Raw genomic sequence first — 26,446 nt, 5'->3', positions numbered from 1 at the left:
TTGCACATGCTGGCGTAATATGCTGAATAAGTTGTACTACTTCCGTTTCAAGACTCCGTTGATCTTTGTCACTACGATTTTTGCGTTGATGGCACTGGTAGCATGTTTTGAATAAACGACGTTGGATTACAATACCACTGTTGGTTTCAGTTATCATTATTAAAGTATTTCATGTTCAGCTGTTGTCTCACTATCTTCGATGAATTACCAGCGACTAAACCGGATCAGTCGTTTCCCGAGTCAAGAAAAATCTAGTCGGTTACAAAAATGTCAGGATTATTGTAGGGTAAAACTTGGGACCCAGAATGAAAATTGCACCTATCATAGCACAAACAAAGGCGAAGAATATGTCCTGAGCAGAGTGAGGGGCGTAAAAAAAGGGTACTAGCTTTTCGACTTATCTGGTATGTTCAAGGACATCTAAATCGAAACATCTTGACCTAATGGCGCTTTTTTACAAGTTAATCCTGTATCCCCAGCACACTTAGTACTCTTAGCTGCGAGGTGTTGGCACACCTGCATGTCGCAATTTATATGCTACAGTTCCTGATCCAGTGCCCAAAATCCGTAACATTCGCCAGCCATAGAAAATTTTACGACTGAAGGGCATATGTAATGACTAAAAAACGTTTTTCTAGGGGGATAAAATTTCTGAGGATGAATTTGTTCCTAGAGGACGCTAAAGCAATTTCTTGATTTCTTAGTGGGAGGATGGTATTTTTCCCCTAGGGGTCTATTTCCCCCCCAAAAACAAACCCTGTTACATGTATGGTGACCTGTTAAATGTATGCTGAGGGGTGAAAGAACAAATGGACACAAATGTATCTGCGTATGGGGAGTGGGATGCATCTACAGTAGGAGGTAAGCGAAAGTGGGGATGCATCTATAATAGTAAGTGTGGATGCATGCATCCTAATGTTTGATACGTTGCACCATATTGCTCGACACGACAAATTCCACGTTGGACGACGTGTTATTTTATACGACACGACATCAAGCATTTTATTACATGATATAGGTATTAATACCAACAAGTAAAAAGGCGCAATTATATCAAGATGTTTCGATTTAAATTTCTTTGAAGCTGCGAGGCAAGTCGGAAAGCTAGTGCACTTCTTTTAATCCCTATCTCTTCCCAGGACATATCCGCCTTTTCGTGCTACGATAGCAGCATTTTTCTTTCTGGTATAAGTATTTACAAGAACCAACAGGGAACGGTAAGATCGGAACGCCAAGAATAAAGGTGATGCAGTCTTTTGGCCCCTACTGCTCAACCTACACATCGAGGAAACAGTTACAGATAAAAGGAAGGTTCAAGACTGGGATTAAAGTTCAGGATGAAAGGATATCAATGATAAGATTCACTGATAACATTGCTATCCTCAGTGATAGTACAAAACAATTGCAGGAGCTGCTGAATGGAATGAACAGCCTACAGAGTACAGAATATGGATGGGGGATAAACCAGAAAACGAGAAAAGTAATGAGAAGTAGGAGAGACGAGAATAGCGAGAAAGTTAACATCAAAATTGGTGGTCATGAAGTAGACACAGTTAATTAAATTCTGTTACCTTGGCAGAAAAATAGCCCGTAACGGACGAAGCAAGGAAGACATAAAAAGTTTACTAGCACTAGCGAAGAGGACTTTCCTGGCCTAGAGAAGTCTACTGGTATCACACATAGGTCTTAATTTGAGGAATAAATTTCTGAGAATGTACGTTTGGAGCACAGCGGGGGGGACAGAGGGAATACCGAGCAGAAGAGAATCGAAGCGATCGAGATGTGACGCAAGAGAAGAATGTTAAAAATCAGCTGAACTGATAAAATAAGGAACCAGAAGCTAGTTACTTCATGACTGCAGTGTTCTGTTGCCTTGTTGGATGACAATTTTGGACACAGGTGTCCATCCGCAGTTTTTCTCCTGGAATCCTTCAAAATCTCCAATGTTTTAGTTATACAGGAGAAAAGTAAACTGTGGATGTGAATCCGTGTCCGAAACCGTCATCCACCAAGGCAGCAGAGCGTCGCATTCATAGCCGCTGGTGATCGTGGCAATCAGTCGCGATCACAGAATAACAAACGGTATTGCGAGAGATCTCGCTCACGGCCTGTCAGCATACAAAGTCACGTCTGTTGCCGAAAGGATGGCCTAGGGTTAGGCACTGGTGACTAAAGCTTCGACGTACTGCAGCGTCGTTAGATGAAGTTCGCGGACACCGGTTCTACACCCAATTTGTTCCTCAACATACCCTCTACAGGCCCTCAAAGTTTGTCGGTATCGTTTGGTGACATTCTGTATATCTTGAAACGCGTAATTCAAAACTTTGATGGTGTCTTAAAGTTTTTCAGTCTTTGTTCGATATCTATAATAGCAATAGAAAACCGAAGATCGGCTATTTGAAGAAACGGTTGCAACGTACGGGAGGTTTTATTGTAAAATTATCGATACATTGAAAAATATCTACTGGTAGTCTTAGTCGACCTTGAGTTGCTACCTGACGTAAGTTGGCTCTGTTTAGACGCGCGGTTATGCCCGGAGTATTGTTTGCATAGAAATTATCATTACACTCTAATTATTAAACAAAAATATGGTGATTGCTAGCTACGAAATCAATAATGCGGTGATTAGCATATGACACCAAATTAAGATTTATTCGGAAAGCAGGATGAGCAATATTTCCAGCCTAACATGACAATCCAATACAAAATGGCTTCAAATGGCTCTGAGCACTATGGGACTTAACTACTGAGGTCATCAGTCCCCTAGAACTTAGAAATACTTAAACCTAACTAATCTAAGGACATCACACACATATCCATGCCCGAGGCAGGATTCGAACCTGCGCGCGGTTCCAGATGTAGCGCCTAGAACCACTCGGCCCCTCCTCCCGGCCAATCCAATACAGTCGCTAACCTAACTAGCCTATCACTGGCACAATGTAACCTCTTTTCCTAACTCCTTAAGGCAATACTGAACCCGCAAGTGACTCTAGTGAAGTTCTGCCTGAACGGACACAGACTCAGAGAGCGCCCGTCAAAGAGCTAGTGGACTCCGAACTCATTTAGAATTACAGTGCCCCCCAGAGTCCTATCAGATTTTTGCAAACTAGGCCGCTCTTCGCCGCATGTATCCGTGCGCATTAGTAGCCAATCACGACACAGAATTCTCCCGCGGTTACTGTTGCCGCCAAACTCTTAATGTATCTCTACGCGCTCTGCGCCAATCCCGTCACAGCCTTCCGCAAATTTTCCACTGTGGCGCAAAATCTTCTTTCTTTCTTTCGCATATAGGTCCTTCTGACTTCTTGTTGTGATGGTCCAGCCTCTCCCAACGTCTTTGGTGGCCTGAAGTGCCAGCCGACGAAGGGTTCCGGCCGTGTTCCAGCCTCTGCGGCCATCTCGTTAGTTTGACATGACACACACAACTACCTTTTCTGTGTCCATTCTTTCCTACCGGTGGGCCAATAATCTCTTTTTTTTTAAATGGCTATCTCTGTGTATTCGGTGTATTAGTACTGATGTAGCATCATGTAAGGTGCAAAATCTGCTACCTTACACGGTTACTTTGAGCAGTTTTAGAAATCAGATGGAACTCTAGACGAAAAACACGGTATAACCGAAAGCCGGTTGATTTAGCGAAAACCACCGTCGCTATTCCACGCCAACAATAATCTCAGTGAGTAGGCCCAAGTCAAGGTAGGTGAAACAATCCCAAAATATCAGGGAATCACTTTCGGTCTGAACTACACCTTCCACAAACTGTGGATTGGACGCCACATTGGTCTATCGGGACACTCGACGTCTTGCATCCGACGAAAAGAAGAGGCAAAATCACGGCCACGCACAGGCTTCCTGTCACCATTTGTCCACTTTGTGTTGTTAAATGCGACAACGGAATGCGGTAACAGACGGTATTAAAATCACGTGTCGCAGTTTTCTTTAACTGGCAGATGTGAAGTACTCATAAATCTGTAAGGTTAACTGTCTATTGCATCAACAAAACTGCACAAAAAGCTCTGTGAGAAGTCTAATACGTCGCCCCGTAAAAAACTGATTCGTTAACACATCTGTAACACATTATTTCAAATCACTTCCCCACGTTCATCCGACAGTGTAGTATACATCACAGAACAGTGAAAAATACCTAGTTACTGTACTATTCAGTTAATTGAAGAGCTACGTCCTTTTTAAGTCTGCTAGAACTTTGACGGAGATACGTATCATACTGCTTCTAAGATGTGGTTTGTTGCATGTGGTGTTCTCGTTGAAACCATCCTGATATTCAGGTGATTTAAGGAAACCACAGAAACATCTAAATCAGGAGAGCCAGACTCAGATTTGAATTGGTGTCCATTGTCTTAACTATTGTACTCTGGCGCTCCCTACCTACCGATACCGGCCACACAAAGCGCATGGCGAAATTTTAAGGCCAAAACTTCGCTGCATTCGCTTTGTAGCTCCAGGTAAGCGAATGGGAAGTTCCTTGAAATAACTGTTGGTCATAACAGTTTCCAGTTGGCTGCGAGACATTTACCCTGACCGCGTAATGGTAGTCGTTAGCAGGCCATTAACATTATCTAACGATGATGTAGAACAGCCGAGAAACTGTAACCCCTGAGAGGCGAGAAAACCTTCTTCTGAGGCTGTGACTCTAAAGACAGAATTCTAAAACACAAACTTACCTTGGGGTGCTAATTTCGGTGCTTGCCATTCTTAGAATGCCGATGCCGCGGTCTGGGTTACGTTACTCCACGAGTTTCCTCTAAGTATAGATTCCAGGTAAAGCCAAGGTCGTCGTCAGTCGCGCGCTGAAGTCGACACCATGTTTCTTCTTTCACGATCTCGTTGTCAGCGAAACGTTAAATGCATAAGCAGAATCGATGCGTATTATAAAAGTGGATGTATGCATGTCTGTGTGTATGTGTATACGTTCCATATCTCCTCCTGAATCAGCGGGACCGTTTGAACCAAACTTGGTATACACATCGCTGACTGTACACAACATTCGTAGTGGGGGTAAGAACCTCCTACGTATTGTAATTCAGGAGATATGACGTCATAAATAATTAGGTGCTTGGAGAACTACTGCATCACGCAAGACTCTTAAATTTATTACTTCTTCGCTACTAACGCATTTCTCAGACAGCCTCCACATATGCCTCTAAATGCAAAATGGCTCTGAGCACTATGGGACACAACTGCTGAGGTCATAAGTCCCCTAGAACTTAGAACTACTTAAACCTAACTAACCTAAGGACATCACACACATCCATGCCCGAGGCAGGAATCGAACCTGCGACCGTAGCGGTCGCGCAGTTCCGGACTGTAGCGCCTAGAAACGCTTGGCCACTCCGGCCGGCCTCTAAATGCACCTACAACATTATATCGTGGTAACGCAATAGTTAAGCGATATGACGCCATAAACACTGGGATGCGTGAAAAATTGCCGCATTGCTCATGACGTTTAAATTTATTACTTCTTTGGTACTAACTCTGTTCGCAATAAATTTTGCAGACAGTATCTACATATGCCACTAAATGTACAGACAAAATTATATCATTGTATGGCTTCAAATTCTAAAGGTGGCAGGGGTAAAATACAGGGAGCGAAAGGCTATTTACTATTTGTACAGAAACCAGATGGCAGTTATAAGAGTCGAGGCACATGAAAGGGAAGCAGTGGTTGGGAAGGGAGTAAGACAGGGTTGTAGCCTCTCCCCGATGTTGTTCAATCTGTATATTGAGCAAGCAGTAAAGGAAACAAAAGAAAAATTCGGAGTAGGTATTAAAATTCATGGAGAAGAAATAAAAACTTTGAGGTTCGCCGATGACATTGTAATTCTGTCAGAGACAGCAAAGGACTTGGAAGAGCAGTTGAATGGAATGGACAGTGTCTTGAAAGGAGGATATAAGATGAACATCAACAAAAGCAAAACAAGGATAATGGAATGTAGTCTAATTAAGTCAGGTGATGCTGAAGGAATTAGATTAGGAAATGAGGCAATTAAAGCAGTAAAGGAGTTTTGCTATTTCGGGAGCAAAATAACTGATGATGGTCGAAGTAGAGAGGATATAAAATGTAGGCTGGCAATGGCAAGGAAATCGTTTCTGAAGAAGAGAAATTTGTTAACATCCAGTATTGATTTAAGTGTCAGGAAGTCATTTCTGAAAGTATTTGTATGGAGTGTAGCCATGTATGGAAGTAAACATGGACGATAAATAGTTTGGACAAGAAGAGAATAAAAGCTTTCGAAATGTGGTGCTACAGAAGAATGCTGAAGATTAGATGGGTAGATCACATAAGTAATGAGGAAGTATTGAATAGGATTGGGGAGAAGAGAAGTTTGTGGCACAACTTGACCAGAAGAAGGGATCGGTTGGTAGGACATGTTCTGAGGCATCAAGGGATCACCAATTTAGTATTGGAGGGCAGCGTGGAGGGTAAAAATCGTAGAGGGAGACCAAGAGATGAATACACTAAGCAGATTCAGAAGGATGTAGGTTGCAGTAGGTACTGGGAGATGAAAAAGCTTGCACAGGATAGAGTAGCATGGAAAGCTGCATCAAACCAGTCTCAGGACTGAAGACCACAACAACAACAACATGGCTTTTAGATCAGGAGATAGAAAATCACAAACACTGAGATGCGTGAAACACTGGCGCATCATGTGTGAAGTTTTGATACATCTATCCTTTTGTACTAAAATCAGCCAACTTAAGGAAATCGCTGACACCTGACAGCACTTTTGACAGCTTTCAACTGCGAAGCGCAAACGGCTGAAGGCTATACACTATGTGATCAAAAGTATCCGGACACCCACCAAAACGTACGTTTTTCATATTAGGTGCAATTTGCTGCCACATAGTGCCAGGCACTCCATGTCAGCGACCTCAGTAGTCATTAGACATTGTGAGAATGCAGAATGGGGCGCTCCGCGGAACTCACGGACTTCCAACGTGGTCAGGTGATGGCGTGTCACTTGTGTCATACGTCTGTACGCCACATTTCCACACTCCTAAACATCCCTAAGTCCACTGTTTCCGATGCGATAGTGAAGTGCATACGTCAAGGCACATGTACAGCACAAAAGTGTACAGGCTGACCACGTCTGTTGACTGACAGAGACCACCGACAGTTGAAGAGGGTCGTAATGTGTAATAGGCAGACATCTATCCAAACCATCACACAGGAATTACAAACTGCATCAGGATCCACTGAAAGTACTATGATAGGTGGGAGGTGAGAAATCTTGGATTTCATGGTCGAACGGCTGCTCATATGCCACGCATAACGCCGGTAAGTGCCAAACGACCCCTCGCTTGGTGTAAAGGGCGCAAAGATTGGGTGACTGAACAGTGGAAAAACGTTTTGTGAAGTGACAAATCACGGTACACAATGTGACGATCCGAAGGTAGGGTGTGGGTATGGCGAATGCCCACTGAACGCCATCTGTCACTGTGTGTAGTGCCAACATTAAAATTCGGAGGCGGTGATCTTATGGTGTGGTCGTGTTTTCACCGTGGGGCTTGCACCCCTTGTTGTTTTGCGTGGCACTATCGCAGCACAGGCCTACATTGATGTTTTAAGCACAATCTTGCTTCACACTGTCGAAGAGCAATTCGGGGATGGCGATTGCATCTTTCAACACGGTCGAGCACCTGTTCATAGTGCACGGTCTGTGGCGGAGTGGTTACACGACAATAACATTCCTGTAATGGACTGGTCTGCACAGAGTCCTGACCTGAGCCCTATAAAATACCTTTGGGATGTTTTAGAACGGCGACTTCGTGCCAGGCCTCACCGACTGACACCGATACCTCTCCTCAGTGCAGCACTCCGTGAAGATTGTGCTCCCATTCCCCAGAAACCTTCCAGCACCAGACTGAACGTGTACCTGTGGAAGGAGTCATCAAGGCTAAGAATGGGCCAACACCATACTGAAGTCCAGCATTACTCATGGAGGGTACCAGGAACTTGTAAGTCAGTTTTCAGCCAGGTGTCCGGATACTTTTGATCACATAGCGTATTGTGTTTGGATGTCCTAGGGCCGCATCACCAATTAAGTTGCCTGATCTGTTGCAAAAGAAGGCGGACTGCCCACCATGTTTACAAGGAATACTGTATCGCAGGCTTCTATGTAACACTGTGTAAGAAATTTGGTCGCGAAAAGTGCCTAACCGACAGCAGTTGAAGACGAATGTACCGCTTTGTCAATGACAATGGCTTTCAAACCCGACAGGAATTGATACCGTCAGTGAACACATGTCGATCTAAATTAGTTTTCTGACACTGCGAAGGGCATTGCACACAATGCACATTTGAAATCTCGGACCCCGCCAAAGGCAATTACGCCCAGCGGCGTATGAAGCTACACATCTTCAGAGGACCACACAACACAAACACTGGACAGTAGTTGATTGGATGCCTGTAATATGGTCGACGAGTCGCGATTTTGCGTATGTTCTAATGATACAAGGCGAGGAGTACACTGGTGACACACTGAGGCGTTTAGCGCTCAATGTGTGGAGCGTATAGTTCATGCTGGCGGTGGCTCTGTAATATTTGTTGGTGCTTTTCGTACCAGGGCTTGGGCCCAAACATACAGGTTGCCGTGAACATGAACCAGGATATTTATTTCAACATCCCCGGTGAGCAAATGTTGTACTTTCTTTAACGTTTTCAAGACGAATGCGTTGTAAACACTCTCGTCTTCCATTATTACAATAGCCGTGTTGACAGGGCTCCACGATTATGTTTCTGGTTCGACAAACACTAAGGCACATCGCTGCAACTCGATTGCTCCTATAAACTATCCCATCATAAAACCACGCAAGATGTCTGGGACTATTTGAGACATCAGGTGAAACGTAGCAGTCCACGCCCGCGTAATTTAGTCGTCTCATAGGATGTTGTTAGCAATCAACGCTTTAACTTCATATGATGCGCTACGGTCGCAGGTTCGAATCCTGCCTCGGGAATGGATGTGTGTGATGTCCTTAGGTTGGTTAGGTTTAAGTAGTTCTAAGTTCTAGGGGAGTGAATACCTCAGATGTTAAGTCCCATAGTGCTCAGAGCCATTTTTTCATATGATGTACGCGAAAATGTCTGGATACTATTCTTCGCTGAATCGAGGTAGTTATCGAGGCTAGGGGCCGTGTGATAAATACGAGGGTTGGAACTTAAATAGTGGCAACTATTTATTCACAACCGGTACAAAAGAGTTACATATTTGCACCTGTTGCTATCCTTCAAAGTAATCAACAGCGCTATGAAGAACTAGGTGCCAGCGATGTGGAAGGCTTAGTATACCGTTAGCAGAGCCTGTTCTGTTGATGGTGCGAACGGAGTGGTCTACTGCCTCTCTAATCTCTTAAACAGTTCTGAAGCGAATGCCACGAAGTGGTTCCTTCATCTTCGGAATCAAATCAAATTCACAAGGACTTAAGTCCGGGGAGTATGGTGGATGGTGCAGTACTTCCCAGTCCCATCGACCGAACAGAGCAGCCACAGCTTGCGCTATATGCGCCCGCGCATTGTCGTGCAAAATGATGGGTAGGTTGCGCAGAAAGTGTCGCCGCATCTTTCGCAAAGCTGGTCGCAGGTGATGCTCCAAGAAAAAGCTTCGCGAAAGAAGCGGCGACGCTTTCTGCGCAACCCACCCATCGTTTTGAACGACAATGCGCGGGCACATACAGCGCAAGCTGTGGCTGCTCTGTTCGGTCGATGTGACTGGGAAGTACTGCATCATCCACCATATTCCCCAGACTTAAAGCCTTGTGACTTTGATCTGATTCCGAAGATGAAGGAACCACTTCGTGGCATTCGCTTCAGAACTGTTTCAGAGATTCAACAGACAGTAGATCGCTCCAGTCGCACCATCAACAGAACAGGCTCTGCTAACGGTATACTACGCCTTCCACATCGCTGGCAACGGGATCTACACAACGCTGGTGACTACTTTGAAGGCCAGTAACAGGTACAAACATGTAATTCTTTTGTATCGGTTGTGAAAAAGTAGTTGCCACTATTTAAGTTCCAACCCTCGTATTAGCGTGACTACCGGGAATCTTTCCCGAGGGTAAAGGGGATCGGGAAAAGTGTGGTTCTTCTCTAAATGTGGTCGCATATAGAATACTACTACGATCTACTCTTGATTACTGCTCGAATGTTTCAGATTAAAGGACGACATCGAAGAAATTCACGAGCGCACTGTAGATCTGATACCGGCAGGTTCGATCAACATCGAAGTGCATGCGATAGATCGGCGCCCCACTGAAGACTGTTGTCGAAGGTCCGTGCATACGATTTAGGTTCCCACACATTTGACTTTGAAGCCTTTTTAAGTAATATAAACCAGTACATCGTCCTCAACGGTGAATGTTCATGAGAGACATGGGTATTGTCAGCAGTGCCCCAGGGAAGTGTGACAGGACCACTCTTGTTCTCTTGGCCGAGCGGTTCTAGGTGCTTCAGTCTGGAACTGTGCGACCGCTACGGTCGCAGGTTCGAATCCTGCCTCGGGCAAGGATGTGTGCGATGTCCTTAGGTTAGTTAGGTTTAAGTAGTTCTAAGTTCTAGAGGACTGAAGACCTCAGATGTTAAGTCCCATAGTGCTCAGAGCCTGTGAGATAACACTTTGGTGTACGAGGAGGTGTCGTCCTTGAGTGACTGTAGAAATATACAAGATGACTGTAGACAGATTTTCTAGTTGGTGCGATGAATGGCAGCTTGCTCCAAATGTAGAAAAATATAAGTTGAGGTGGATGATTAGAAAAAACTATCAAGTAACGTTCGAATACAGCATTAGTAGGGGCCTGCTTGACACAGTCACGTCAATTAAATACCTATTCGTAACGTTGCAAAGCGATATGAAACATAATGAGAACGTAAGGACGGTAGCACGTAAGGTGAATGCTTGACCTCATTTTATTGGGAGAATTTCGTGAATGTGTAGTTTATAGGTAAAGGAGACGGCGAATAGGGCGCTAGTGCGACCCATTCTTGAGTGTTTGGGATCTCCACCAGGTCGGAATATTGGAAGACGTCGAAACAATTCACAGTCGTGCTGCTAGATTTGTTATCGGTTCGTTTGATCTGCTCACAATTATCACTGAGAAGAAATGGGAATCCCTGGATGGAAAACGACGCTCTTTTCGCGAATCAATGCTACAGAAATTTAAAGAACAGGAATTTGAGGCAGACTGCAGAACGATTCTTCTATAGCCAACGTATATGTCACGGAAGGACCACGAAGATAAGATGCGAAAATCTAAGGCTCTCACAGAGACTTTTAGATCGTGGCTTTTCCCTCGCTCTGTTTGCTAGTGGAACAGGAAATGAAGTCAGTTATAGTGGTGCGTGGTACCCTCTGCCATTCATCATACAGTGGGTTGTGGCGAATGTGTTTACATGTACATGTCCTCAGGGCGTAACTATTATTTTGTCGTGAGTGCTTATTACAGTTTAACGCGAACAAGTTGTTGGAATTAATCTGACCGGATAGCCCTGCCCGTTAAAGCGCCGCTTTCGAGACGGGGAGAAGCGCCGGCACCGGGTCGAATCAGCCTGGCGGATTAACAACGAGACTCGGTGTGCTGGCCTTACTGCAATTAGTTACAAGGCAGTTTCCCTACATCTCACATCCCACTAGTACCGCTTCATTTACACGATACGAAAACATTTAGAAAACTTTCGGTGACTATCACGTAAATAACACTACACGCTGGGTAAACATATTTCGTGTCCGCAACTCGTGGTCGTGCGGTAGCGTTCTCGCTTCCTGCGCCCGGGTTCCCGGTTTCGATTCCCGGCGGGGTCAGGGATTTTCTGTGCCTCGTGATGACTGGGTGTTGTGTGATGTCCTTAGGTTAGTTAGGTTTAAGTAGTTCTAAGTTCTAGGGGACTGATGACCATAGATGTTAAGTCCCATAGTGCTCAGAGCCAGCCACATATTTCGTCCCAGGAGGTAATGGGGTGGCGACAGGGAGGACAAAGGGCCATCCCTCAATTTAATCGTGCTAAATCTGTTACTCAACTATGAAACCTTCCCCTCTCCTCTATATCTCTTTTGTTACGCAACCTTCCCTTTTACAATAACCTATGAAACCCTCCCTTAGGATTTCAATCTCTTGCTTAATCATAACAAATGAAATCTTTCCTTTGAAATTAATTCTCTTTCTCAATCTTCGCATAAAATTTAAATGCTGATTATTAAAAGTGATTTGCTGATTATTTAGACGAAACATAGAATGTGTCGTCGTCGTGGCCCTCAGTCGTTACCTGCAATAACGCAAAACTGCTCTTTACCTTTTTTACTGTTACTGGATCGCCATCTGACTGCTACATCAAACTGCGACATTAATATACTTACTCTGTTTTTTTTTTTTTTTTTTTTTTTTTTTTTTTTGTCATCAGTCTACTGACTGGTTTGATGCGGCCCGCCACGAATTCCTTTCCTGTGCTAACCTCTTCATCTCAGAGTAGCACTTGCAACCTACGTCCTCAATTATTTGCTTGACGTATTCCAATCTCTGTCTTCCTCTACAGTTTTTGCCCTCTACAGCCCCCTCTAGTACCATGGAAGTCATTCCCTCATGTCTTAGCAGATGTCCTATCATCCTGTCTCTTCTCCTTATCAGTGTTTTCCACATATTCCTGTCCTCTCCGATTCTGCATAGTACCTCCTCATTCCTTACCTTATCAGTCCACCTAATTTTCAACATTCGTCTATAGCACCACATCTCAAATGCTTCGATTCTCTTCTGTTCCGGTTTTCCCACAGTCCATGTTTCACTACCATACAATGCTGTACTCCAGACGTACATCCTCAGAAATTTCTTCCTCAAATTAAGGCCGGTAATTGAAATTAGTAGACTTCTGTTGGCCAGAAATGCCTCTTTTGCCATAGCGAGTCTACTTTTGATGTCCTCGTTGCTCCGTCCGTCATTGGTTATTTTACTGCCTAGGTAGCAGAATTCCTTAACTTCATTGACTTCGTGACCATCAATCCTGATGTTAAGTTTCTCGCTGTTCTCATTTCTACTACTTCTCATTACCTTCGTCTTTCTCCGATTTACTCTCAAACCATACTGTGTACTCATTAGACTGTTCATTCCGTTCAGCAGATCATTTAATTCTTCTTCACTTTCACTCAGGATAGCAATGTCATCAGCGAATCGTATCATTGATATCCTTTCACCTTGTATTTTAATTCCACTCCTGAACCTTTCTTTTATTTCCATCATTGCTTCCTCGATGTACAGATTGAAGATTGGGGGCGAAAGGCTACAGCCTTGTCTTACACCCTTCTTAATACGAGCACTTCGTTCTTGATCGTCCACTCTTATTATTCCCTCTTGGTTGTTGTACATATTGTATATGACCCGTCTCTCCCTATAGCTTACCCCTACTTTTTTCAGAATCTCGAAAAGCTTACACCATTTTATATTGTCGAACGCTTTTTCCAGGTCGACAAATCCTATGAAAGTGTCATTATTTTTCTTTAGCCTTGTTTCCATTATTAGCCGTAACGTCAGAATTGCCTCTCTCGTACCTTTACTTTTCCTAAAGCCAAAATGATCGTCACCTAGCGCATTCTCAATTTTCTTTTCCATTCTTCTGTATATTATTCTTGTAAGCAGCTTCGATGCATGAGCCGTTAAGCTGATAGTGCGATAATTCTCGCACTTGTCAGCTCTTGCCGTCTTCGGAATTCTGTGGATGGTGCTTTTCCGAAAGTCAGATGGTATGTCGCCAGACTCATATATTCTACACACCAACGGGAATAATCGTTTTGTTGCCACTTCCCCCAATGATTTTAGATATTCTGATGGAATGTTATCTATCCCTTCTGCCTTATTTGACCGTAAGTCCTCCAAAGCTCTTTTAAATTCCGATTCTAATACTGGATCCCCTATCTCTTCTAAATCGACTCCTATTTCTTCTTCTATCACATCAGACAAATCTTCACCCTCATAGAGGCTTTCAATGTATTCTTTCCACCGATCTGCTCTCTCCTCTGCATTTAACAGTGGAATTCCCGTTGCACTCTTAATGTACCCACCGTTGCTTTTAATGTCACCAAAGGTTGTTTTGACTTTCCTGTATGCTGAGTCTGTCGTTCCTACAATCATATCTTTTTCGATGTCTTCACATTTTTCCTGCAGCCATTTCGTCTTAGCTTCCCTGCACTTCGTATTTATTTCATTCCTCAGCGACTTGTATTTCTGTATTCCCGATTTTCCCGGAACATGTTTGTACTTCCTCCTTTCATCAATCAACTGAAGTATTTCTTCTGTTAGCCATGGTTTCTTCGCAGCTACGTTCTTTGTACCTATGTTTTCCTTCCCAGCTTCTGTGATGGCCCTTATTAGAGATGTCCATTCCTCTTCAACTGTACTGCCTACTGCGCTATTCCTTATTGCTGTATCTATAGCGTTAGAAAACTTCAAACGTATCTCGTCATTCCTTAGTACTTCCGTATCCCACTTCTTTGCGTATTGATTCTTCCTGACTAATGTGTTGAACTTCAGCCTACTCTTCATCGCTACTATATTGTGATCTGAGTCTATGTCTGCTCCTGGGTACGCCTTAAAATCCAGTATCTGATTTCGGAATCTCTGTCTGACCAAGATGTAATCTAATTGAAACATTCCCGTATCTCCCGGCCTTTTCCAAGTATACCTCCTCCTCTTGTGATTCTTGAACAGGGTATTCGCTATTACTAGCTGAAACATGTTACAGAACTCAATTAGTCTTTCTCCTCTTTCATTCCTTGTCCCAAGCCCATATTCTCCTGTAACCTTTTCTTCTACTCCTTCCCCTACAACTGCATTCCAGTCGCCCATGACTATTAGATTTTCGTCCCCCTTTACATACTGCATTACCCTTTCAATATCCTCATACACTTTCTCTGTCTGTTCATCTTCAGCTTGCGACGTCGGCATGTATACCTGAACTATCGTTGTCGGTGTTGGTCTGCTGTCGATTCTGATTAGAACAACCCGGTCACTGAACTGTTCACAGTAACACACCCTCTGCCCTACCTTCCTATTCATAACGAATCCTACACCTGTTATACCATTTTCTGCTGCTGTTGATATTACCCGATACTGATCTGACCAGAAATCCTTGTCTTCCTTCCACTTCAGTTCACTGACCCCTACTATATCTAGATTGAGCCTTTGCATTTCCCGTTTCAGATTTTCTAGTTTCCCTACCACGCTCAAGCTTCTGACATTCCACGCCCTGACTCGTAGAACGTTATCCTTTCGTTGATTATTCAATCTTTTTCATATGGTAACCTCCCCCTTGGCAGTCCCCTCCCGGAGATCAGAATGGGGGACTATTCCGGAATCTTTTGCCAATGGAGAGATCATCATGACACTTCTTCAAATACAGGCCACATGTCCTGTGGATATATGTTACGTGTCTTTAATACAATGGTTTCCATTGCCTTCTGCATCCTCATGTCGTTGATCATTGCTGATTCTTCCGCCTTTAGGGGCAATTTCCCACCCCTAGGACAAGAGAGTGCCCTGAACCTCTATCCGCTCCTCCGCCCTCTTTGACAAGGCCGTTAGCCGTTGGCAGAATGAGGCTGAGGCGAAGTCTTCGGCCGCCAATTCTGATTATTTATCAAAATTTAGGCAGTGGCGGGGATCGAACCCGGGACCGAAGACGTTTTGATTATGAATCAAAGACGCTACCCCGCTTTTTTTTTAATCTCATTTTGTTCGTTTTCGTTCGTTGTATCTGCTCGGGGCGGACGTCGCAAGACACCCATTGTAGTTCGTCGTTGTTCCACTAACTCAGTTTTTTTATTATAGAGGGCAGCTAACCCTCTGACCGAACACGCTGAGTTGCCATGCCGGCTGAATTTTCATTTTGTTCGCTTTAGTTCGTTGCATCTGCTCGGGGCGGATGTCGGAAGACATCCATTTAAGTTCGTTGTTGATCTATTAACTCAGTTTTTTTTATTACAGAGGGCACATTACCCTCTGACCAAACACGCTGAGCTACCGTGCTGGCGTCCTAGACCACGGGTACCTACTCTGTCTTACTATATTATCTGCTGGTGGGCTTTCATAATAAGTGGCTGTATTTATTACCAAAGCTGACGTTATTCTTTAATAGCACAGATGACGTTATTCTTTAATTAATTTGACTGAAGTTACGTAATTCATAGTTAAACTTTTTCTTGACAACAATAAAATTTTGCAAAGTTTTACGTTGATGGTTTTTGGGATGGATTATAATCAAAAATGCAATATTTCTGGCAAAATTTAATTATATTCTGAATGAAATTATTTTACAAACGTTCAAGTGGGACTTACTTTTTACAATAATCTTACAAGTAGCATTGCGCAAACATACCTTCAGTAGTCTTGAGTTCCTCAAAAAAATAATTCTATAATATTAGTTCCTCTTATGATAATAGTTAGCTGATGTCTCTGTACATCCGTTTATAATCTCTTATAAATCATAGCTATTGGCTGGCAGGCACACCGCTCCTCTTAACCTCTCGCTTCAGACTTGCTACCGACTCGCTTCACTTCTCACTTACCACTGACTTCCTACGAACGCTAAAGTGCGGTCTCTCCTGCCAACAATGCTTTCTGATGCAGACAGTCCCCACTACCATTACAAAATGTGTCAATGCGAGGTCTTTCCCTCTCTTTTCTTAAAATGTATCCATACACTGTCTCTCCCGTCCTTTTTAAAATTATATCAATATGCGATCTCTCTTGCCAACAATACTTTGGTGCAGACATTCCCTGCTACCACAATTATTTCCAACATGACAAATATTAATTATTCCTACTTAATCCTATTAATAAAATATATACGTCTTTCATAAATTGTGGTTTGACAATAGAAATATACACGTCTTATAACTATACTAACTACCGCCGATGCGCGACAAATACTGAAGAAAAGGAAGAAGCTGGTAAAATAGCGATAAAATGAATAATTTTTGAAATATGTGTCCTCAAAAACGTGCTGTCTGTAACCGGTGGTGAAGACTTATTCTCTGTTGCCACAGGTGGATGAGGTGCTGGCCGCCCTGGGGCTGTCTCATTGCAGCAGCACCTTCACCGACAAGCTGTCTGGTGGAGAGCGCAAGAGATTCAGCATCGCCCAGGAGCTCGTCAACAACCCGTCCGTCATTTTCATCGATGAGCCTACCACGTAAGCCCGATTAGTACGTCCCAATGAAATCAAAGCTGTGTTACTACGATGATTTACTGACTGAGCATTGCGTTGCTTGTTTGATAGTTTTGTCACTAATTTCCCTGTATGACTGAGATTTTTGTCGCATTAGGCTAGACTTAGAAGCACCTTTTGTTGAAGTCAGTTTGTAACAAAAGTGTATACTGAATGGTTACAGCAATAACTAAGACTACGCTGATATTCATATATATGCGTTTGCGTAAGACAGCTGGACTGCTTCAGTGCTTCACCGACATTTCAAATGTGTACTGTCATTAGCGAACGAAGAAAAAGATAAAAACCTAACCAGTTCCCCGAAGGTCATGTGTTACGGAAGAGGGACAACTATTTCTTTTAACAAAATAATTTAGTGATAAGGTTAAGGCGTTCGCCAATAAATGGTATTACAGTACGTGTCCGCTATCATAATACCACTAACTAATGTAATGTTCCTAGTTGATCGCTTTTTATTTTCATAGACCACACAGCTTAATGCCTTTCGGCTTGAGTCAACATCAGATTCGCCCGGAGAAGAAAAAAAAAAAAAGAACTAAAAAAAAAAAACTAATGAGAATTACTTTTATACAAAGTATACAACTCAACATTCATTGGGTGAGTCGCTTAGCACGTAACAAGTACTTTATTTCACACATGGTTCAAGATATCGAAGCGAAAGCCATGTAATTCTGCCGCGTGTGAAATCCTATCAACTCTCGTATCGCCCTAGACATTAAACCAGATATCTTTTTTAGTTGCACAGAATACTTTTTAACGGCATTCGAAAGTTGTTGAAAAGGCAATTGCAGTGATATAACGTTCGTTGATGTTGAAAGTTTCGCATAGGCATCAGAGAGGTGTGCTAAAAATAAATAGCAAGACTTCCGTATTCTCTCTGCCTCGTGATGACTGGGTGTTGTGTGATGTCCTTAGGTTAGTTAGGTTTAAGTAGTTCTAAGTTCTAGGGGACTGATGACCATAGATGTTAAGTCTTATAGTGCTCAGAGCCATTTTCCGTATCTTCTATTGTGGCGCAAACACCGCCAAGTTACATCTTTATATGCAGCAAGAAGTTCAAGAAGTGAAATGATCGTGTGGAGTTATTGATCGTGGCAGTCCATCTGGGGTAGTTAGACCGTCATGTGCAAGGCTTTCAATCTGAGGAGACAAACACGAATGCTTTATACAACTAGCGACGCGCACCGGCTTTGCACGCGTAGCGTTAAGTATCTACGACCGCGCGACTTTCCTGGCGTAGTGGTGAAAAATTATGTACACAAAACTTCAACATAAGGCAGTCCACCATTATAGCGCGTAAGCACTTCAGCAACTATGTCGGGAAAGGCCACGCGCAGAATCGCGGTTTGGGAGCAGAGCGTCTTGGTATTCAGTTCCTATCTGACCTATTAACGCGTGGTAAAAAGTTTTTGGATTTGTCCGGACCAGATGACAATTGTATAAACATTCGAACATGTGTCTTACTGTAACTGTGTTACAGTACATTAGGCAAGGTTTGAAAGATGAACCAGAGTTGGCGCCCAGCCACATTGTGCGAATGGATTAATTCCTTTTGCAAAAGATTTTGATTCGGCCAAAATTAATGCTCAGCTAATGATATCATTTGTATGTCCATCGTTCGGATTTGACGTGCAAAAACAGTCATCCTCGTTTGGATTTTAAGTGCAAAAATAGTCCCCCTGAAATAACTGCAGACTGGAGGGAGAAATGATTCACATTAGCTCCAACAGTGTATCAGACTTTGGTCTAAGATAAGTTTTAGCCGTTTAACAAAATTTTGCTTCGTTTGCATTTTAAATGCAAGAAACACGTTTGTCTGGGGTCTTTGAAGCGCGCCACTTCTATACTTCAAACTTGTACGAATCAGTTCAAACCTTGCACGAAGATAGATGAATGGAAAATTTAAAACGAGTTTTTTTTATCCAAAAATCTTTATCCGTTGTTGAGATACGGTGGCTTAAGTCGAGCTAAATGTAGCACTTAAAATTCGTTGCACCATAACCGTTTAAAGTGAATCAAATAAATAAAAAAATGCGTTACTGCGATAACATTGGAAACTTGCTTTCAAAAATCTAGCGTCATTCTAATTTTACGTGAGGTTTTTTTTTCAGTTAATGGTTGTACTGCTGTTTTGTGAAAGCTTTATACGCTGCTACAATATGAGCAGCATGCTTTGAAAGATAATAAGAAGATCATATACTGGGCCAGTCATCGCCCGAGTCGACAAAAACCTATTTAGGTTTCTAAGCTATCTATCTAATGTCAAAAATCGTTGTAGAATAAAAGTTGGCCGGCCGAAGTGGCCGAGCGGTTCTAGACGCTACAGTCTGGAACCACGTGACCGCTACGGTCGCAGGTTCGAATCCTGCATCGGGCATAGATGTGTGTGATGACCTTAGGTTAGTTAGGTTTAAGTAGTTCCAAGTGCTAGGGGACTGATGTCCTCAGAAGTTAAGTCCCATAGTGCTCGGAGCCATTTGAACCATTTTTGAATAAAAGTTGGTAACCAGAATGGAAAAAAAGCGAATATGTCCTGGACAGAGTCTTTTAGACTTACCCGGTAGCTTCAAAGACATTTAAAACAAAACATATTGACCTATCGCGCTTTCTTACAAAGTAACCATACTTCCTCAGTGCACTGTGCCCTCTGAGACCTACCTCCTGTTATATCTATGGTGAGGGGCATAAGAAGAAACAGACACAAATTTGTGTGCTTCTAGCGAGTGGGATGCATCTAGAACAGGAAATATCATAGAGTGGGCCTGCATCTATAACGGGATGTAACCTGGAGTTCGCATGCATTCATCTTAAACTCAAATGGCACGTATCATATTGTACGACATAACAAATGCCATGTTGGGTGACATGGTGGTATGTGTCATATTATGCGACATGACATCATATGTCATGTTGCTTTACTTGACACGATGCACTATATTACATGACATGGGTACTAATACTAGGAAGTAAAGAAGCTCGAAGATATCAAGATGTTCTGATTTAAACGTCTCTGAAGCTGCCAGATAAGTCGAAAAGCTAGTTCCCTTCTTTTATATCCATAGTTCTGCCCAGGACATATTCACGTTTTTTGTTTTTCATTCTGATAATATAATACTTAAAACCGTGTCAAAATCCCTACAGCAGTTTCTGAGCTGAGATTATCCTTTACATGCAGAATGGGAAACGCGGCGGGGGACAACATGTATACGACATGTATAGATTTCTAGAAATAACTGTATATGGCTCAATAGCCCAGTGCAAATCTCCCAACTGGACGCCATTTCGTCGACTTGGGTGTTCCTATCGTATCCCAGTTACCCAGCTAGGAAAAGGAGTCCTGTAGTTTAACGTGGAATTCAAACCACGTTTCCAGGTGAATCTCCACATCACTGAAAAGTGAATGCTAAGTTAAAAGGCAGGCTGAAAAATCCACGGTCTGTCAAGGATTCGTTTTCCAGGCACGTTAAACTCCACTGCTCTCTTTCGTTGTGGCGGCTGCTTACTTCTTTTCGCGACAGATACTGCCTCCTCTCAAACTGACCAGCTTATTGCCACGAGGTATCACCACAAATGCGAATTAACTGTGGAACATATAACAATACTTTTACTACACGCTCATTACTATAATTGGCGATCAAAAAGTTTCCCTTTGAGGGCGTTGCTGCAGCATATATCTACAACGTAGCGCGACTCAGTGTATAAGCACCGACATGTAGGCAAGGGATTGGTGTGACATTCGTGTCTTTCCGATGTGCGTGCGCTAAATCCTGAAACGTGAACTGCAGTGACGTTGTTGCTAAACGCTTCCAAGTAGGACCAATGTTCTGTTATTCTTTTCTTGGCTGCCGAAGGACCAACACTGGTAGATGAACCATAGCAGAACGAAGAATTTGTATGGAGCAGCATGTCTGTCGAGAACCACCGTTGTGGAATGGTGCACTAAATTCCGCTAGTTGCTGTTCGACACAAGACGCCGGTCGATCTGGGAGGCCATCCTCATCCATTACGACCAAGTGAGAGAAACTGGAGCACCCGCCCTATACCCCTGATGACTCCCCATGCGGTTATCAGACCTTCGGTCCATTAAAAAAGGCCTTGAAGGATCGACGATTCATGTCGGACAAGGATGTGCAGCAGGCACTTACAGACTTCTTGACGCAACTGGACACGATGTTTTACTGAACTGGTTTCTTCAACGTGGTGCGTCAGTGGGCTAACCGCGTCAATACCCACGGCGATTTTGCCTGATTGGCGTGCCGTTTCTGGACTGTAGGCTTTCGGACGGGAATCTATTGACTGCCCCTTATTTGAACAATAAATTATGTACACAAGCCTTCCTCTGAATCCCTCTATCCATCAGTGAAAAATCCCTGCAGTAATTTCTGAGCTGATAACAAGATCAGCTATAATTTTTGAAGGTGGTACTACATGCCAGTTTCTAGGGTATCGGACGGGGTTAAGAAAAACTACACTCATGCTGATAAAGATAATTGCGGAATGTGGCGCCACACAACATGGCACTACACAAAACTGGCGCTAATAGCATAGGCACATAGGGAACACACACGACACAGATCTTTAAGTCCACGGTATTGGCGATAAGTTGAGAAAACCGTCCCGAAACACATGTGCTACGAAACGCCACTGTTTTATGCGCATGTACGCCAACAACAATATGGGATATGATCACCATGCACACGTGCACAGGCCGCAAAAAGGGTTGGCACACTCTGAATCAAGTCGTCGAGCAGCTGCTAGGGTATAGCCTCCCATTTTTGCACCAGTGCCTGTCGGAACTGCTCAAGTGTTGTAGGGGTTTGAAGACGTGCAGCGATACGTCGATCGAGGGGATCCCAGTCGTGCTCGATGGAGTTTAGGCCTGGAGGACAGGCAGGCCACACCATTCGCCTGATATCTTCTGTTTCAAGATATTCCTCCACGATGGCGGCTCGGTGGGGCCGTGCGTTATCATCCATCAGGAGGAAGGTGGGACCCACTGCACCCCTGAAAAAGGCGGACATACTGGTGTAAAATGACGTCCCGATACACCTGACCTGTTATAGTTCCTTTGTCAAAGACAAACAGGGGTGTACGTGCACCAATCATAATCCCACCCCACACCAACAAACTACGACCTCCATACAGGTCCCTTTCAAGGATATTAAGGGGTTGGTACCTGGTTCCTGGTTCACGCCAAGTGAAAACCCGGCGAGATTCACTGTTCAGACTATACCTGGAATCGTCCGTGAACATAACCTGGGACCACTGTTCCAATGACCATGTACTGTGTTCTTGACACCAGGCTTTACCGGCTCTCCTGTGACCAGGGGTCGGTGGAATACACCTTTGGTCTCCGGGCGAATGAACCATATCTGTTTAGTCGTCTGTAGACTGTGTGTCTGGAGACAACTGTCCCAGTGGCTGCGATAACGTCCCGAGCAAGGCTACCTGCAGTACTCCGTGGCCGTCTGCGGGCACTGATGGTGAGATATCGGTCCTCTAGTGGTGTTGTACGCTGTGGACGTCCCGTACTGTAGCGCCTGGACAAGTTTCCTGTCTGCTGGAATCGTTGCCATAATCTTGAGATCACTCTTTGTGGCACACGGAGGGCCCGTGTTGCGACCTGCTGTGTTTGACCAGCCTCCAGTCGCCCTGTTATTCTACCCCTCGTAACGTCATCAATATGTGTCCTTCGAGCCATTTTCAATACACAGTCACCATTAGCACGTCTGAAAACGTCTGGACACTTACTCGCTGCACCGTACACTGACATGCATCAACACACTTCTGCGTATGTCAACTGCTGCCAGCGCCACCGTGCGACGACCTTTGGTCAGATGCACCACATGGGTGATTTAAACCAGCAAATCGCCCCCCCCCCCCCCAAGAGCGTCGTTTCACCATGTATCAGCATTATCTTTAATTTATGAGCGTGAGTGTATTTCAAATGTGTGTTTAAGTGAATGGGCTTTTATGGAAACAAGTAAGCGGTCGAAATGTCTGATACAGCGATGGTGCGTGGTGTGACCAAGATGTTTGGAAAAAGGAGGTAGACCATTCCGGCCTCTCGTGAGCAAAAAATTCCCAGAAGCCGCTGCGCGCCTTGATGTCACTTTGAGGACGCTCGTGGCTGTGCATTCGGCAGAACACGGAAGTCGAGGTGTGAATCTAAAAGAAAGCAACTCGTTCCATGCCAGTCGTGAGCAAGGGTCACTATAATTATGCTGTGTCAGAATTCATTAATACTGTTCGAAATATGGCAAACGTTATTTAGCATGGTTTTCCCAAAGATGACCAACTGCAACGTGAACGGATAGTTCGATGCAAACACGCGGACAAAGTGAATACGATATCTGCACCTTAGTTAATTTTCGGGCTGAGGATTAGGAACGAGATTTGAGAAACGAACTTTTGGAGTTACCTTCAAGAAAGATGCTACTACTACCTGCAGCAATCCCCAGCGCGAACATTCCAAACTGGCATGAGGAAGCAAGTACAGAAAACAACGATGCAGCTGGAAGGATAAGAAGTCAGTGCATAAATAACACCGATAATAATTGACACTCAAAAATTACTTTAAAATAAATTAATTCACATAAATTCAATGCTTTTTTTGAGGAGGTACTTGATTACTCTAAGCCAGTCAATGACTCGCTATAATGTGTAGGAAATAAGTAAATTACGTTGCTCATGTTTATTATCTTTTGCTTCTAGATACTAGATACTTCTAGATACTTCATTTCTCGTGGAAGTAACCTATATTTTTTTGTATTCTCAAGATGTGTTACCTATTTCATTGTGAGAATGTAGTACTCGTATAACTTGCTATGGAGCTATTGTGCTTGCACATTTCTCGTGCTGCTCTAAGCCGTTAAAAACAACAGTGTCAATCAAAGTGGCTCCGCAGCTCAGTTTGTACACACACTCCCATGCCCGAGGAAGGACTCGAACCTCCGCTGGGACAAGCCGCACATTCTATGACTGCAGCGCCTCAGACCGATCGGCTAATCCCGCGCGGCTCCGCAGCTCAATTGGCAGGATCTCTGTATGACTTGCTGGAGGTCGTCAGTTAAAAGCCTCTCTATTGAGAAAAATTTTGTCATTAAATTTTATCGAAATAAACTATTGCAGTATTTATCTCGCTGATATTTTATCGTTTTTGTCCATTATTTATTTGATTAATAATGAAAAATTAATGTGGTTGTATCGTACTTAGTAAATAACTCCAGGAGTAAAATTAGGAAATTGGTGGTAAGTTCCTGTTGGACCAAATTGCTGAGGTCATTGGTCCCTAGGCTTACACACTTCCTAATCTAGCTTAAACTAACTTACGCTAAGGACAACACACACACCCATACCGAGGTAGGACTCGAACCTCCGACGGAAGGAGCCGCGCGAACCGTGGCAAAGCGCCTCTGACCACGCGGCTCCAGGAGTAATAAAAGCAAATTCATTCTTCAGAGATTTGTAAGTCGCGCACAACGCTGCGAAGCAAGAAGTTTGCAAAAGCGAGCTTTGGAGACTTTAGAAAAGGTGTTTAAAAGAAAAGAAATAGTTGACCATACCACAGCTAGTGATCCCGTTCATGAGCTTAGTGAAATAGTGAGCAAGGTTAGAAATTAAGGAACTGAGAGCAGAGATTTGTCATTTAATAAAACTAAATGCATAGAAAGAAGCAATACTGTAGAAATGCGATGTTGCCTTGTGAAGTAAAACAAATGCTCTTCGCCGTGTTCTTTCATCAAAGCGGACAAACAGGACATCTGCCACGAAAACAAAAAACAAATTACACAGAATTGTAAGGAATGTATTGATAAAATGTTTTACACCGACGGGAAGACCATGTCCGTTGAACGAAAGCAAAAGGGTGAAGTGGAATTTTGAGGACATGCCCTTGCATTGATTTTTAGGTCTCTGTCACCAAAAGAATATTCTTATTCCTGAAAGCGGAAAAGGCCTTTGCTGTGCATGGCAGCACTTGAGAAATGGACGAAGGAATTCAAATGCATGCAGGGTACTCTCGAAGATATCTTATGTTTATAGAAGGCTATGTCTGGCAGACTAGCAGTTTTGGCATTTGCTCAAATAAAGTTGATGTTTGTACGAGTCGGAAGACGTAGTAGTCGGTTCATATTCCAATGTTGAGGTTTGCACGATCCTTATGTTATGTAAACAGTAGAAACAACCAGCTTATTATGACTTCGTCATAATTATGACTAATATTTTGCTTCAGAGTATCATTAAGGCAGCTGAGGAATCGAGAAAAAGCGTTGTAGCTGTGATATGTGAAACAAGTGGAAAAAAATATGAAAATTCGGAAGGAACAGTGTGGCGATACAGATAAAACATACAGTATTTCGTAAACCCAGCGACGATACCAAGAATGCATAGGTTTTCTTCGATCCACATCTGTTAAAGTTACTGGAAAACCATTCCATTACGTCATCTAATGGTCCAAAATACACTCCTGGAAATTGAAATAAGAACACCGTGAATTCATTGTCCCAGGAAGGGGAAACTTTATTGACACATTCCTGGGGTCAGATACATCACATGATCACACTGACAGAACCACAGGCACATAGACACAGGCAACAGAGCATGCACCATGTCGGCACTAGTACAGCGTATATCCACCTTTCGCAGCAATGCAGGCTGCTATTCTCCCATGGAGACGATCGTGGAGATGCTGGATGTAGTCCTGTGGAACGGCTTGCCATGCCATTTCCACCTGGCGCCTCAGTTGGACCAACGTTCGTGCTGGACGTGCAGACCGCGTGAGACGACGCTTCATCCAGTCCCAAACATGCTCAATGGGGGACAGATCCGGAGATCTTGCTGGCCAGGGTAGTTGACTTACACCTTCTAGAGCACATTGGGTGGCACGGGATACATGCGGACGTGCATTGTCCTGTTGGAACAGCAAGTTCCCTTGCCGGTCTAGGAATGGTAGAACGATGGGTTCGATGACGGTTTGGATGTACCGTGCACTATTCAGTGTCCCCTCGACGATCACCAGTGGTGTACGGCCAGTGTAGGAGATCGCTCCCCACACCATGATGCCGGGTGTTGGCCCTGTGTGCCTCGGTCGTATGCAGTCCTGATTGTGGCGCTCACCTGCACGGCGCCAAACACGCATACGACCATCATTGGCACCAAGGCAGAAGCGACTTTCATCGCTGAAGACGACACGTCTCCATTCGTCCCTCCATTCACGCC

At 43.7% G+C, this 26,446-nt stretch overlaps 1 protein-coding gene across 1 annotated transcript in view; it reads left to right on the top strand.

Moving 5' to 3' along the window:
* Positions 1–26,446, top strand: part of LOC124803005 (ATP-binding cassette subfamily G member 4-like) — a 410,627-nt gene that overhangs the window by 323,123 nt on the left and 61,058 nt on the right. The window contains exon 5 of the mRNA XM_047264112.1: positions 17,046–17,191. Within this exon, the coding sequence (XP_047120068.1) occupies positions 17,046–17,191 (146 nt within the window). The remainder of the gene's footprint in view (positions 1–17,045; positions 17,192–26,446) is intronic.

This window comes from Schistocerca piceifrons, chromosome 6 (genome assembly GCF_021461385.2).
Source record: "Schistocerca piceifrons isolate TAMUIC-IGC-003096 chromosome 6, iqSchPice1.1, whole genome shotgun sequence".
NCBI classification, from domain to species: Eukaryota; Metazoa; Arthropoda; class Insecta; order Orthoptera; family Acrididae; genus Schistocerca; species Schistocerca piceifrons.
The sequence above is the reverse complement of the archived record's forward strand: the minus strand, read 5'-3'. Positions and strand labels throughout refer to the sequence as shown.